General features: G+C 43.2%; 1 protein-coding gene across 3 annotated transcripts in view; it reads left to right on the top strand.

Moving 5' to 3' along the window:
• Positions 1–13,755, top strand: part of MLH1 (mutL homolog 1) — a 56,122-nt gene that overhangs the window by 19,576 nt on the left and 22,791 nt on the right. For all 3 annotated transcript variants that reach the window (XM_030812147.1, XM_030812146.1, XM_003256846.4), the window contains exons 9-12: positions 1,739–1,851; positions 4,153–4,246; positions 6,992–7,145; positions 12,421–12,791. In XM_030812147.1, coding sequence (XP_030668007.1) covers positions 1,785–1,851; positions 4,153–4,246; positions 6,992–7,145; positions 12,421–12,791 — 686 coding nt within the window. In that variant the 5' untranslated portion in view covers positions 1,739–1,784. The remainder of the gene's footprint in view (positions 1–1,738; positions 1,852–4,152; positions 4,247–6,991; positions 7,146–12,420; positions 12,792–13,755) is intronic.

Here is a 13,755-nt window from a genome sequence, read left to right as displayed (position 1 = left end):
AGTGCCTATGTCATAATCTGAGGAAAAATACTGAGACCCTTCCATATATGGGAGGTATATGGATGAGACAGCTCCTGACTTCACTTTTCCCAGAAATCTGAAAAGCAGCAGCAGTCATACCAGAGCCCAGTTTCTACTTTGAAGGGCAGATTATTTATTCTTTGAGCTAAACCGACTGAGGAACAATTAGTTTGCTTTTAATTTACTATTTTCTTTTATTTATTTATTTATTTATTTTTGAGACAGAGTCTCACTCTGTCGCCCAGGCTGGAGTGCAGTGGCTCGAACTTGGCTCACTGCAAGCTCCGCCTCCTGGGTTCACGCCATTCTCCTGCCTCAGCCTCCCGAGTAGCTGGGACTACAGGCGCCTGTCACCACGCTCAGCTAATTTTTTGTATTTTTTAGTAGAGACGGGGTTTCACTGTGTTAGCCAGGATGATCTCGATTTCCTGACCTCGTGATCCACCCACCTCAGCCTCCCAGAGTGCTGGGATTACAGTCGTGAGCCACCATGCCCAGCCACCATTTTCTTTCTAATTGTTAATGAATTAATTTTTTAAAACTGTGCTCCTAGAGCGAAGGGATAGCTTTGTTTACAGTGTAACTTTTCAGAGCTGCTTTAACTAGATTTTAAGATCAGAATTAGTTGTTGTGAAATCTTAGGGACTATACAAGATTAGAAATCCTCTATAGCAGCATTTCCCAAAGCAGTCTTCCAGAACACTAGCCTCTTGAGGCATTTTGGGAAAAAAGAGTTTGCTGGTTCAGTGTGTATGGGCAGTGCCACAAACCGTACCCTCCGTTGAAGACACTCATATCACACATTACTGCATAAAAAGCTTCCACCAGCCATTCGGCAAACCCTTATTGAGTGTCTGCTATTTCCTGGGTATTGTGCTATATGGTAGGGATATAGTAGTGAACAAAGAAGAAATGATGCCTGCCCTCAGCTGACTTTGCAGTTGGAAAGACACATGAAATAATTATGCCATTCATTAGCAGATTGTGCTAGATGCCTCACTGGGAAAATAAAGGACATGATGGAAAACTCTGTAGGGTCAGAGAAAGGGATCATTAGAGAAGGTTCTTTGAAGAAATAATTTTTGAAATATGAAGGATAAATAGGAATTAACTAGGTACCAATAGATTAGGAGTAGAGCTTTCCAGACAGAGGAACTAGTTCTTGGGAAGGTCTCCAGACAGAAATAAGTGTGGCTTGTCTGAGGACCTCTTACTCGCCTATTAACCTTCCCTCCCCAATAAACACTCCTGGGAACAACACACATTGTAGAACCACGTTGTGGTGCTATTCAGTATAGCAAGTAATTCAGCAGAGATAAGTTCTTGGAATCTCATCTTTGGGATTTAGTTACTAAGATACATTCAAGTTTCAGCAAAATAAGGTCTCAGAGCTTGGACTCATTGATCTGTTCCAGCAATTAGAGCAGTACCTGGCACATAGCACAAGTGCTTGAAAACACTGACTGAGTAGGGTAGGTGGGTGAGTGGGTGGGTGGGTGGATGGATGGATGGGAGGGTGGGTGGGTGAATGGATGAACAGACAAATGGATGGATGAATGGACAGGCACAGGAGGACCTCAAATGGACCAAGTCTCTGGGCCCCTCATTTCACAAAGTTAGTTTATGGGAAGGAACCTTATGTTTTTAAATTCTGATTCTTTTATAATGTTTGAGTTTTGAGTATTTTCAAAAGCTTCAGAATCTCTTTTCTAATCAGAGAACTGATAGAAATTGGATGTGAGGATAAAACCCTAGCCTTCAAAATGAATGGTTACATATCCAATGCAAACTACTCAGTGAAGAAGTGCATCTTCTTACTCTTCATCAACCGTAAGTTAAAAAGAACCACGTGGGAAATCCACTCACAGGAAACACCCACAGGGAATTTTATGGGACCATGGAAAAGTTTCTGATCCATAGGTTTGATTAAACATAGAGAAACCTCATGGCAAAGTTTGGTTTTATTGGGAATCATGTATAATTTTTGTCCTAAGTCTGTGCTCAGCCCTCCCACATGTGCTCATTGCTGGTTGACTGTTGGAGTCTGGTTCTTACCTAAGAGGAAGCTCAGGAGAGGGCATAACAGGCTGCTGTGAGCCAGCACACTGTGCTTACCTGACAGTGTCAGAGTCCTTACAAGCAAGCCCTAGCCAGAACATTGCTGGAAGAGATCAAGGGCCACTGTTTGAAATTGCACAGCAGGATACAGAAAAGGGGTACCTTAGGTATAGGCATTGTCATTAAAGAAATTGCTAAGATACTGGAGATTTTCCTTTTTAAGGAATGAGCTTTATGATTCAAAGAGCAGTTCTAAAAATTAGGGAGGAAATTAACTAAATTAACTAGCATATTTCTCAAATTCCTTTACAGTTTTTGTCTCTCTGCTGATATAGTGTTTACATGATTGTTATTTACTAAACAAATGCTATTTTATATTCTGCTCCTTATGACTTAATTGTTTATTACAAGGTTTTGATGGTGACCTAGCAACAATAAATAATCCCAAACACAGTCTGAATTTTTCGTTTTCCACCCAGAAATAAGATGAATCTTTCCATTTCCGTGTTTTCAGTTTTCATCATTTTTACCTTATAGATTACTTATCTTTATTGTTTTAAAGGATTTAATAATAATTTTGTAGTTTTTGTTTTGTTTGCTGTTGGAAATGGAATATTTCCTGCTTCCATTTAGACTACTAGCCAGCTGTAAATGTTTCAAAATATGCATGTTTTACAACAGTTGTTCAAAGCAATACAGGAACACTAGGGACAGAGCCAGTCATTTTACAAACATTCTGTTACACTGATGTCTATTAGCAGGGTTTTTCCTATTTTATTAGGAAGGACTTACACCTGATGTATAACAAAGCTTGTTTTAATCAAGGCTCAGAAAATGTTTTTCATTAGTTTTTTTCCTAACCATGAAGAATAACTGCTTTGTAACACACATGCTGGCTATAAAGCAGACAAAAAATTCAGTGTAGGTGCTGCCTGACTGGCCTCTGTCCACGTTTCTGTTGGGGCTGCTTACCACAGCCTCTGCATTATCATTAGCTAGTGTGTTCACAATACCAAGTTCCCAGTAGCAAAAAATGGTCAAGCTCTTACGCATGCCGTTCATTTATCTACACTGTGCAGGTACACTCAGGTGGCAGGGACAAAGAACACTCCTTGGCGCATCTCAAGTTCAGAATTCTCAGCAGAGGGGCTCCAGCTGTCCTTTTGTCAGGTGCCCATGCCTGCTCCAGGCCCGTGTGGTCAGGACACGTGTTACGGAGTACAGGGACATTAATGATGGGGTCGTGGATGTGGTGAGCACTCAGAGGATGTTAGTCTCTTCATTGATAAAGTCACAACCACTCTTCCTGTTGGAAATAAGAAGATTTGACATATCCTTGTCTACAACAACACAGGACAACAGATAATCAGCAGGTCATCTAAATCTGTCCAGAGAGAAAGGAGAGCTGTGTTTCCTAACATACATCGTCCCCTGATTTTAGTCTTATTTTTTTCTGCCTTTATTGCTTTCTACCCTCTCCAAACCAGCCTCATTTCCTAAATTACCTTGAATATGCATTGACACTTGTACTGCCTGAAATTCTGGAAAACTCAGTATGGCTACTCCACCGTCGGAATTTCCTGAGCAAAGTTAGTTGCTCTCTGGGCTCACTATTTAACACACACACACGTCTATAATAGTGCTGGCCCCTTGGGGTTGGAATTAGTTTATTTATCAGCATGTTGTCTCCCAGCACTTGGTGTGTGTGATATGCGGCATGTATTTGCAGAATGAAAAGTCTGAGGGCTGACGTCATACTTCCCACTGTGCCCAGCAAGAGCACAGTTAGTCCACATGAGCCAATGGGGGCAAAGGGAAGTGAGGAGGGAGAATGTACTGCCTTATCATGTTTTCTATTACTTGGCTGAAGTAAAACAGTCCCAAGCCGATAGTAAGATACTGGGCTGGGAAGTGGTGACAAGTAAAGGTGCACCTTTCTTCCTGGGGATGTGATGTGCATATCACTACAGAAATGTTTTTCCTGAGGTGATTTCATGACTTTGTATGAATGTATATCTGTGACCTCACCCCTCAGGACAGTTTTGAACTGGTTGCTTTCTTTTTCTTGTTTAGATCGTCTGGTAGAATCAACTTCCTTGAGAAAAGCCATAGAAACAGTGTATGCAGCCTATTTGCCCAAAAACACACACCCATTCCTGTACCTCAGGTAATGTAGCACCAAACTCCTCAAGCAAGACTCACAAGGAACAGATGTTCCATCAGGCTCTCCTCTTTGAAAGAGATGAGCATGCTAATAGTACAATCAGAGTGAATCCCATACACCACTGGCAAAAGGATGTTCTGTCCCTTCTTACAGGTACAAGGCACAGTTTTCCTTCATTTATTCACTAATTTAGCAGAACCTCACTAAGAGCCTGCTATATGCCAGGCTCTGTGTTAGCAATAAAAAAAGGAATGCCATGCCTCACCCCATCAGGAGGTGCTGATAGCTTGTAGGCAGAGTGGAAACAGATGTGCTCTAGAGGCTCTAAATATTACTTCTGCTGGGGTCAGTTGGGAAGCCACAACAGCTACTGTTTTTCTTCCATAAAAGACAATCAGCCGGGCACAGTGGCTCACACCTGTAAATCCCAGCACTTTGGGAGGCTGAGGTGGGCGGATCACAAGGTCAGGTGTTCGAGACCAGCCTGGCCAACGTAGCGAAACCCTGTCTCTACTAAAAATACAAAAATTAGCTGGATGTGGTGGTGGGCGCCTGTAGTCCCAGCTACTCGGGAGGCTGAGGCAGGAGAATCACTTGAACCTGGGAGGTGGAGGTTGCAGTGAGCTGAGACCGTACCACTGCACTCCAGCCTGGGCGACAGAGCAAGACTCCTTCTCAAAAAAAAAAAAAAAAGACTGTTCTGCTCTGTGGAGGTTCTTAACATATCCACTGTTGATTGCCCAGATGTTGATGTAATTAATTTAGCAGTCATATTTTAGCAGTCGTAAATAGTTTAGCACTTGCATTAAATAGACCAAACCCCATAGTAGGTATTTGAAATACAGAATAAATGTGAGGTACCCCTGCTCTAAAGGAATTTACAGTCCAGAGCTGACTTATGGAGGATTTCTTTATTATTTCTGGCTCTGCTACTAATTTGTCTATTTCATATCCTAATTATCCTAATTTATCATTGTTTTCATTTTGATTGAAAGGGGGAGAGCACAGAACTTGTGGTTAAAGGTAGTTTTATTTTATTTTTTATTTGAGATGGAGTCTTGCTCTGTCACTCGGGCTGGAGTGCAGTGGCACAATCTCGTCTCATTGCAACCTCCACCTCCCAGGTTCAAGCAATTCTCTTGCCTCAGCCTCCTGAGTAGCTGGGATTACAGGCATGCGCCACCACGCCCAGCTAATTTTTGTATTTTTAGTAGAGATGGATTTTACCATGTTGGCCAGGCTGGTCTTGAACTCCTGACCTCAGGTGATCCTCTCACTTTGGCCTCCCAAAGTGTTAGGATTACAGGCCTCAGCCACTGCACCCGGCCTAAAGTTAGTTTTAGATTAAATGTTTTCGTGTTTTCCCTTGCAAAGTAATAAACTGGTCAAGTTGTCACCTTCTTCCATCTCCATATTAATCAGGATCCAAACAGGAGATAGAAACCATGCAACAATTTGAATAGATGAATAAAGAATTATAAACAGGAGATTAGAGTAATAGGGGATTAGATAGTAAGAAGTGAAGAGATAGGAACAGCAGATATAAAGAACAACCATTTCCTCCTACGGCTGAGATACCATCCCCCACCACAGTCCCCCACCTACTGACTGAGATGCAGACCTTATTGAAGAGAATGTAACTGGCTCGCTGTGAGGTAAAGTCAATGAGGCGCTGCCCAGTACCACTCTGAGGGGATGCTGGGGAAAACTGCCTGTGAGAAGAGGGCACATGCTGCTGGCCACTTGTGCTAAAGAACTTGAAGTCTGATAGGAGTGCACCCTAACCTGGCAGAGAAACCCTTTCTTCCTGCTAAGTCCCTCTAGCACATTATACTGGCAAAGCTTTACATTGCAAACCTCCATTATCACAGAGCAAGCAATGAAAGATGGACTCAGAGCTGAGGCGATAAATTGATAGCTAGCATAGCCTCTAAACTGGCTTTTATGACTACATTTTATGGATAGAAAATGTTCTTGTATATATTGTTTCTTTACGTAATAGGGGACTTATTCATGGCTGCAGATGAGAAAACAGATCCTAAGAAGTTAAGTGACTTGCCCAAGGTCACACAAAAAATTCCACTAGTTCTAAAATGACAGTTATTACAGTTAACATATATTGTATGTGGCAGATACATATAAAGCACATGGCATGAATTTTTTTTTTTTTTTTTTTTTTTTTGAGATGGAGTCTTGCTCTGTCACCAAGCTGGAGTGCAGTGGCGTGATCTCGGCTCACTGCAATCTCTGACTCCCTGGTTGAAGGGATTCTCCTCCCTCAGCCTCCCGAGTACCTGGGATTACAGGCATGCGCCACCATGCCCAGCTAATTTTTGTATTTTTAGTAGAGACGTGTTTTCATCATGTTGGCCAGGATGGTCTCGATCTCCTGACCTCGTGATCCACCCGCCTCAGCCTCCCCAAATGCTGGGATTACAGATGTGACCCACTACGCCTGGCCACTTGGCGTGAATTTAATTCCCGCCGTAAACCTGTCAGATAGGTAATTCTGTTCTGTCCACTTTACAAGTGAAGAGACTGAGGCAAAGAAAGATGATGTAACTTACCCAAAGCTACACAGCTCTTAAGTAGCAGGGCCAGTATTTGAACACACTCAGACTCGATCCTGAGGTTTTGACCACTGTGTCATCTGGCCTCAAATCTTCTGGCCACCACATACACCATATGTGGGCTTTTTCTCCCCCTCCCACTATCTGAGGTAATTGTTCTCTCTTATTTTCCTGCCAGTTTAGAAATCAGTCCCCAGAATGTGGATGTTAATGTGCACCCCACAAAGCATGAAGTTCACTTCCTGCACGAGGAGAGCATCCTGGAGCGGGTGCAGCAGCACATCGAGAGCAAGCTCCTGGGCTCCAATTCCTCCAGGATGTACTTCACCCAGGTCAGGGCGCTTCTTATCCAGCTACTTCTCTGGGGCCTTTGAAATGTGCCCTGCCAGATGTGAGAGCCCAGATTTTTGCCTGTTACTTAGGAACTTTCTTTGCAAGTATTACCTTGATAGTTTTAACATTTTCTTCTTTAAACCTAGTTATAAAGGTATTGTGCTGTTGTTCCTAGGCTTAGAGTCATAAGGCCTGAGCTCACTTCCTCACTTTGCCTCCATCTGGAACCTTAGACCAACTTCCTAGGAAAACAAGCTATCTGAAAACAGAATAGGGTGCCTCTTCAATGCGCTCTTCACTGGAGATGTTCAGGAGGAGGCTACTCCCACCTACACAGGGCGCAGTGGAGGGGCTGGGCCCCAGGGAGGCAGCGAGAAGAGTGGAAAGAGCGGAGGCTGTACTGTTGGACAGACCTGGGTTACCAGCCATGTCACTAACCTTCCCTGGCCTCCATATCCCCCTCAGTAATGAAGGAATGTGTCATACCCACATCCAGGGACAGTTACAAGCAGTCAGTGAACAGAAAGTATCTGGTACAGGTTCTAAGTGCTTATTATTCTAAGTCACTTCACTTAACCTGAGTTCTCAGTTTTCCTATCTATAAGATAGGCAGGTTGGATAAAATGTTCTCCAATATACTCGTGGTCCTGAGATGATGTGATTGTGGGCAGCCCTTTAATCATGGTAAAGATGTCCATCCTAAGCACACTGAAACTACAAAATAGGAATATAAATATTTTCTCCATTAAGTTATGCTGGATCCTAGAAGCAGAAACTGGACTTCCGTGAGACCCTACTTCACAGAAAACTTAAAATTCCCAAGCAGATGAATGCTTCTCAGAAGGACACTGACAGTTACCTACCTGGAAAGAATCTAGATGGAGGTGGCATGGGCACTAAGCGGTGAGATTAAACCCAGCTAGGGTAGCCCCACCAGCCTTGGAACCCACACATCTGGAGACTGTTGATGCAGAGAGAAAGGTTCCTACTGGTGAGACCTGAAAGGGATATGTGGCAGGTGGGAGGAAGAAGTTCTGTCTGGAAACCAACCCTCGTTCTCCGTTATTGATTAACTCCTGGTACCAACATGAGACCTGGGTCTTACTGAGGCCATAAGTCCCTGTGCCTCGTAGTGCCCATGGATGAGATGAGGCCACACCTGCCCCCAGTGGGTTAACGTGTCTAGCATGGGTAAGGCTCTTTGAGCACTATGATACACAGGAAATGCCCAGTAACTGTTAGTTGGTTTGATATCTGTTCCCATTGCTCACTTAAGCTCAGTGCCCCTTTACTGATCCTTTTATTCTGCCTCCCTCCGCACATGTGCATTGAGACTCCTATCTGAGACACACACTGTGTTGGGTGCCCAGGGATGCAGCATAGATGTTGCTGCCTTCCACAGAAGCGCTCATGGTCTACTAGAGAATATATCCCATGGGAGAGAAAAACAGGAGAATATAGCAGGGGCCCTTGTCCTGGACTTTGGCAGTTAGGAAAGGGAGGGAAGTGACATGGAGGCTGGGACCCAAAGGCTAAATAGGAATTTGCTGGGCCAAAGGGGAGGGGGAATGAAAAGAGTGTTTCTGGCAGAGGACATGGCAAGGATAAAAGGCCTGGAGGCGCAAGAGAATATGTGTTTGAGGATCTGAAAGTTGAGTGCAGTGGGTCCAGTGTTCTCTACCCTGGCTGCCATTAGAATTACCTGGGAAACTTTTAGAAAATTCCAATGTCTGGGCCCTCCCTAAAACTAAATCATTCTTGGGTGGTGGGATCTGGGCATCAGGATGGTTTAAAACCCTCCCCAGGTACTGTCATGTGCAGCTGGGGTTAATCTGTGCTGGGGTCTGAGTATGGATCTGTTAGGGCAAGTGGCAGTGATGGAGTTGAGGCTGCAGAATTCAGGCCAAATAGAGAGGTTTTCATCAGGATATTAAAGAGTTTAGATTTCAGTTTGATGGGAATGGGTGGGATCTTATTTGCATTTCATGAAGAGCTCCCTGGTTGTAATATCAGAATGGATTGGAGAGGAGCAAGATGGAAGCCTACAATGATTTGGGAGAAGTGGTGAGGGGCTTGAGACACAGGAAGTAGCCCCATTCACTAGTAGTTGAGCATGTAGAATTGCCAGGACCTGGAAATGGTTTGGCTGGTGGGGAGTGGGAAGAAAGGCCCAAAGTGTGAAATGGAGATGGAGAGCACATTGCCTAGCCCAGAGTGATTGCCGTTTGCTCTGTCCCAGTTGAGGTCCAAGGGGTTGACCAGAGATCATAGAGTCTGTGGCTCCATGGGGAGAAGAACCTCTCAGCATGCCTCCTTGTCTTATCCTGGGTTAGTCAGATTCATTTTGTTAGATTACATTTTTTTTCCAGTGGAACTCTGCATAAGTCCTGACCAGTGTGTTTTCAGAAGGATCAGAGGGCCTGCCCTTGTCCGTTGGTGCATGACACCAGCTTGGTGGGCTCCTTGCTGCTCCCTGTTTTCATAGGGTTATCGGAATACCTTCTCTCCCTGCCAGCAGCAGGTCACACTGGCTCCTGACTTTTTGGCCCATGGAACCACCATCTTTCTGCTTCTCAGATTGTGCCTTGTACTCCACTGATCATGGCCAGTACATCAGAAGCCCTGGTTTGCAGTGAATGCATTTGGTATGGAAATCAGGAACCCTGGGGATTCCACTCATCATGTTTGGTTGCTGTGTTTTTCCTCCAATCTTTCACCATAACAACAATCAACTCAGAAGATTTCTATAACCACTTGTCGGGGGGTTTCTCCCCACACACTAAACAAGCAGTCAGTTCCACAGTGGACAGCAGCTGGTCTCCTCCAATTTAATTCCAACACTGTCTACTTGGAGATAGCATTAGATCCCACAGGTTGAGAGTGCAGTCCCCTAGACTGCCCCCAGTCTCCTGCTTCAGACACCAGTCACAAGTCCAGGACTCTAGAAGTTCTGACCAGTTTCAAGTTGGGGTTCCCACAACCCCCCACTTTATTTTTGATTAATTTGCTGGAGTGGCTCATAGAACTCAGGGAAACACTTACTTAGTTTTCTGGATTTATTACAAAGATTTAAAAAGATACCAATAAATAGCCAAATAAAGAGATACACAGGGCTAGATCTGGAAGGGTCTGGAGTGCAGGAGCTTCTGTCCCCATATACTTGGCTCCCAGCACATGGATGAGTTCTTGTTCATTTTCCTGTCAGCCTCGACGTGTTCAGCTCTCCGAAACCCCACAAACTCTTGTCTTCTTGGGCCTTTTATGGAGACATCGTTAGGCAGGCATGATCGAAACATGGACAACTGTGTCGAAATATGATTGGACATAAAGGGGTCTAAACTCAGTAAGGCCTGTTTGTTCAGATTCTTCCTGGCCTCTCTGTGGCCGTTCTTTCCTCCAGGATATGGGGCAGGACCCCTATGGAATGAGGGTCTTGTGACCCACAATCAGATTAGAGTCCTGCCTTGGGCAAGTGAAAAGAAAGCAGGAGAAGGTAAGAGAAATTCTGTTTCCTAAGACCTTCTGAGGCCTACAGCACCCCAACATTATAACAAAAGACGGTAACAGGACTATGGGAGTTATGAGCTGGGAACCTTGGACAAAAATATGTACATATTAAGTAAATATTGTGTGTATATATATACTTATGTATATTAAGTGTATATGTGTGTGTGTATATATATATTTTTAATTTACTGGTGGGTTTTGGGAAGCAGAAATTACCATAACTACTCTTAAAAATCATTTAAGTCTCTGAAGTTAGAAAAGTCGCTGTACCTTTTTGTTTCCATTGGCCCTGTACTTCCTATTATACCCCAGCAGGAGGCGCATAATGTCTTGTTATATCATTTTGGTGATAAGATTCATAAGTGGGTTCAGCTGGTGACAGCCTGATTCCCTCATTGTAAACTTATCCATCAACATGTAGCTTAAATGGTTTCACCTTTCGTTGATGACCATTACCTGTATCAGTTATTTCATTAGATTGCAAGATTATGATTTTCTGATTTTATCATTTCTTCTGTATTGACTGTAATTCTTTGGTATAGAAGAACTTTCCCTTGTTAATAGCTATTTGGTTGTCCTGAAGTACAGTTCTTACTAGAAAGTAAGACCAAATGCTGAATTATATCCCTCTAGCTATCAATTTTCAAAGGAATGAATGGTGTCCTAGTAATTTCCAGTGGTGTTTAATGATGTTTTCCCTTCTCTTTCTTCCTCTCTTATTCCCTCCCTCTCCATCTCCTCCCTCCTCACTTTCAGTTTTTTGCTCTTTCAGTATTTTGTCATAGCTGTTAACAGAGCAACATATTTTAATCAATTGTAGTCATTTTTCTTTTTGATGCTCAAATTATCCTGTCTTAGTCCCATGGAAGCAAGCCCTTGGAGCTAGGGCCCTCTACCTTTTGACCGAATTCCATTAGTCTTGATAATTTCCTTGTTTCTGACAAGACAAGATGTTGCAGGCACATTTTATACTTTCCCAGCCCAAGCCCTGGAATAGGCCTTTTCTCCAAGGAGCTCTAGTTCATTTTAGTGGGAAATGGTATTTAGAGACTATAATCTGGGATGTGGGAGTCCTCATTGCTACTGGGTAGTCATTACTTTTAGGCCTTTCCAGTGGTCAGAGCTAGGAAATGTGTATATTTAAAAATGGACAGTTGAATGGTTGTTGCCAGGAGCTGGGAGGAAGGGGAAGTGAGAAATTGTTTAATGGGCACAGAGTTTCAGTTTGGGGAAGATGAAAAAGTTCTAGAGATAGCTGGTGGTGATGGTTGCACAACAATGTAAATGCCACTGAACTCTCATTTAAAAATGGTTAAAATGGTAAATTTTATATATATTTTACCACAATAAAAAAAAGTCTTCTTCTGGCAGCACCCCCCCCCAAGACAAAAATATGAAAATTTTACACTGATACTTCCATTTCAAGAGAATTTTAAGATTATAAGGATTTTGCTTAATTCTTGAATTTTATACCTGTAAACCTTTTATACTTCAAATTTTGGGCAGAATTGCTTCTATAACAATGATAATTATACCTCATACTAGTTTCTTTCTTAGTACTGCTCCATTTGGGGACCTGTATATCTATACTTCTTATTCTGGGTCTCTCCACTATATATATATATATATACACACACACACACACACACACACACACGTGTATATATGTGTGTGTGTGTATATGTGTGTGTGTATATATATGTGTGTATATATATATTTATATAGATATATATATGTGTGTGTGTATATATATATTTTTTTATACAGACTTTGCTACCAGGACTTGCTGGCCCCTCTGGGGAGATGGTTAAATCCACAACAAGCCTGACCTCCTCTTCTACTTCTGGAAGTAGTGACAAGGTCTATGCCCACCAGATGGTTCGTACAGATTCCCGGGAACAGAAGCTTGATGCATTTCTGCAGCCTCTGAGCACACCCCTGTCCAGTCAGCCCCAGGCCGTTGTCACAGAGGATAAGACAGATATTTCTAGTGGCAGGGCCATGCAGCAAGATGAGGAGATGCTTGAACTCCCAGCCCCAGCTGAAGTGGCTGCCAAAAATCAGAGCTCGGAGGGGGATACAACAAAGGGGACTTCAGAAATGTCAGAGAAGAGAGGACCCACTTCCAGCAACCCCAGGTATGGCCTTTTGGGAAAAGTACAGCCTACCTCCTTTATTCTGTAATAAAACTGCCTTCTAACTTTGGCTTTTCATGAATCACTTGCATCTTCTCTCTGCCTGACTTGCCCTCTGGAATGGTGCTGGAATGGTGCTGTGGCCTTGTCCACTGTCTGCCTTTGACCATAACTTGAGAGTCACCCACCATAGTGTCCTTTGAATTAACTTAAATGTCCACAGTTCCAAGCATTAGTTAAAAACACTTCAGACTGTGGAGTAGTTGCTTAATTGAATAAACACACACAGCAGAACAAAAGCAGGTTTATCTTTTATTTTTAGTAAAGAATTTTGATAGAGCCTCAACACCAGAAATGGCTAGAGAGAGAAGCCTAACATATCTGGAGGATTATTTTTCATCCTACTTAAAGCTGCTTTCACTTTTTTCAGAAAAAACACACGTTCTGAATCTAATTTATAAAACTCCCTGGCCGGGTGCTGTGGCTCACACCTATAATCCCAGCACTTTGGGAGGCTGAGGCAGGTGGATCACCTGAAGTCAAGAGTTCGAGACCAGCCTGACCAACATGGTGAAACCCCATCTCTACTAAAAATGCAAAATTAGCCAGATGTGGTGGCGCATGCCTGTAATCCCCGCTACTCGGGAGGCTGAGACAGGAGAATGACTTGAACCCAGGAGGCGGAGGTTGCAGTGAGCTGAGATCATGCCATTGCACTCCAGCCTGGGCAACAAGAGCGAAACTCCATCTCAAAACAAACGAACAAACAAAAACCCCCAAAATCCCTGAAGTACGTGAGCTAGTGGTGAAAGAAACCTGGAGAAAAGGAGCAGGAATAATAATAATAATAAAGATTGTCATTTAATTTTGAGCACTTCCAGTGTACACTCTGCAGGTACTCTAAGATATTACCTCACTGAAATCTCTGAGGTGCATATTCTTTATTTAGTGTGTACTTATATGAAAC

This window comes from Nomascus leucogenys, chromosome 4 (assembly GCF_006542625.1).
Source record: "Nomascus leucogenys isolate Asia chromosome 4, Asia_NLE_v1, whole genome shotgun sequence".
Classification (NCBI taxonomy): Eukaryota; Metazoa; Chordata; class Mammalia; order Primates; family Hylobatidae; genus Nomascus; species Nomascus leucogenys.
This window is presented reverse-complemented; position numbering and strand designations above follow the sequence as displayed.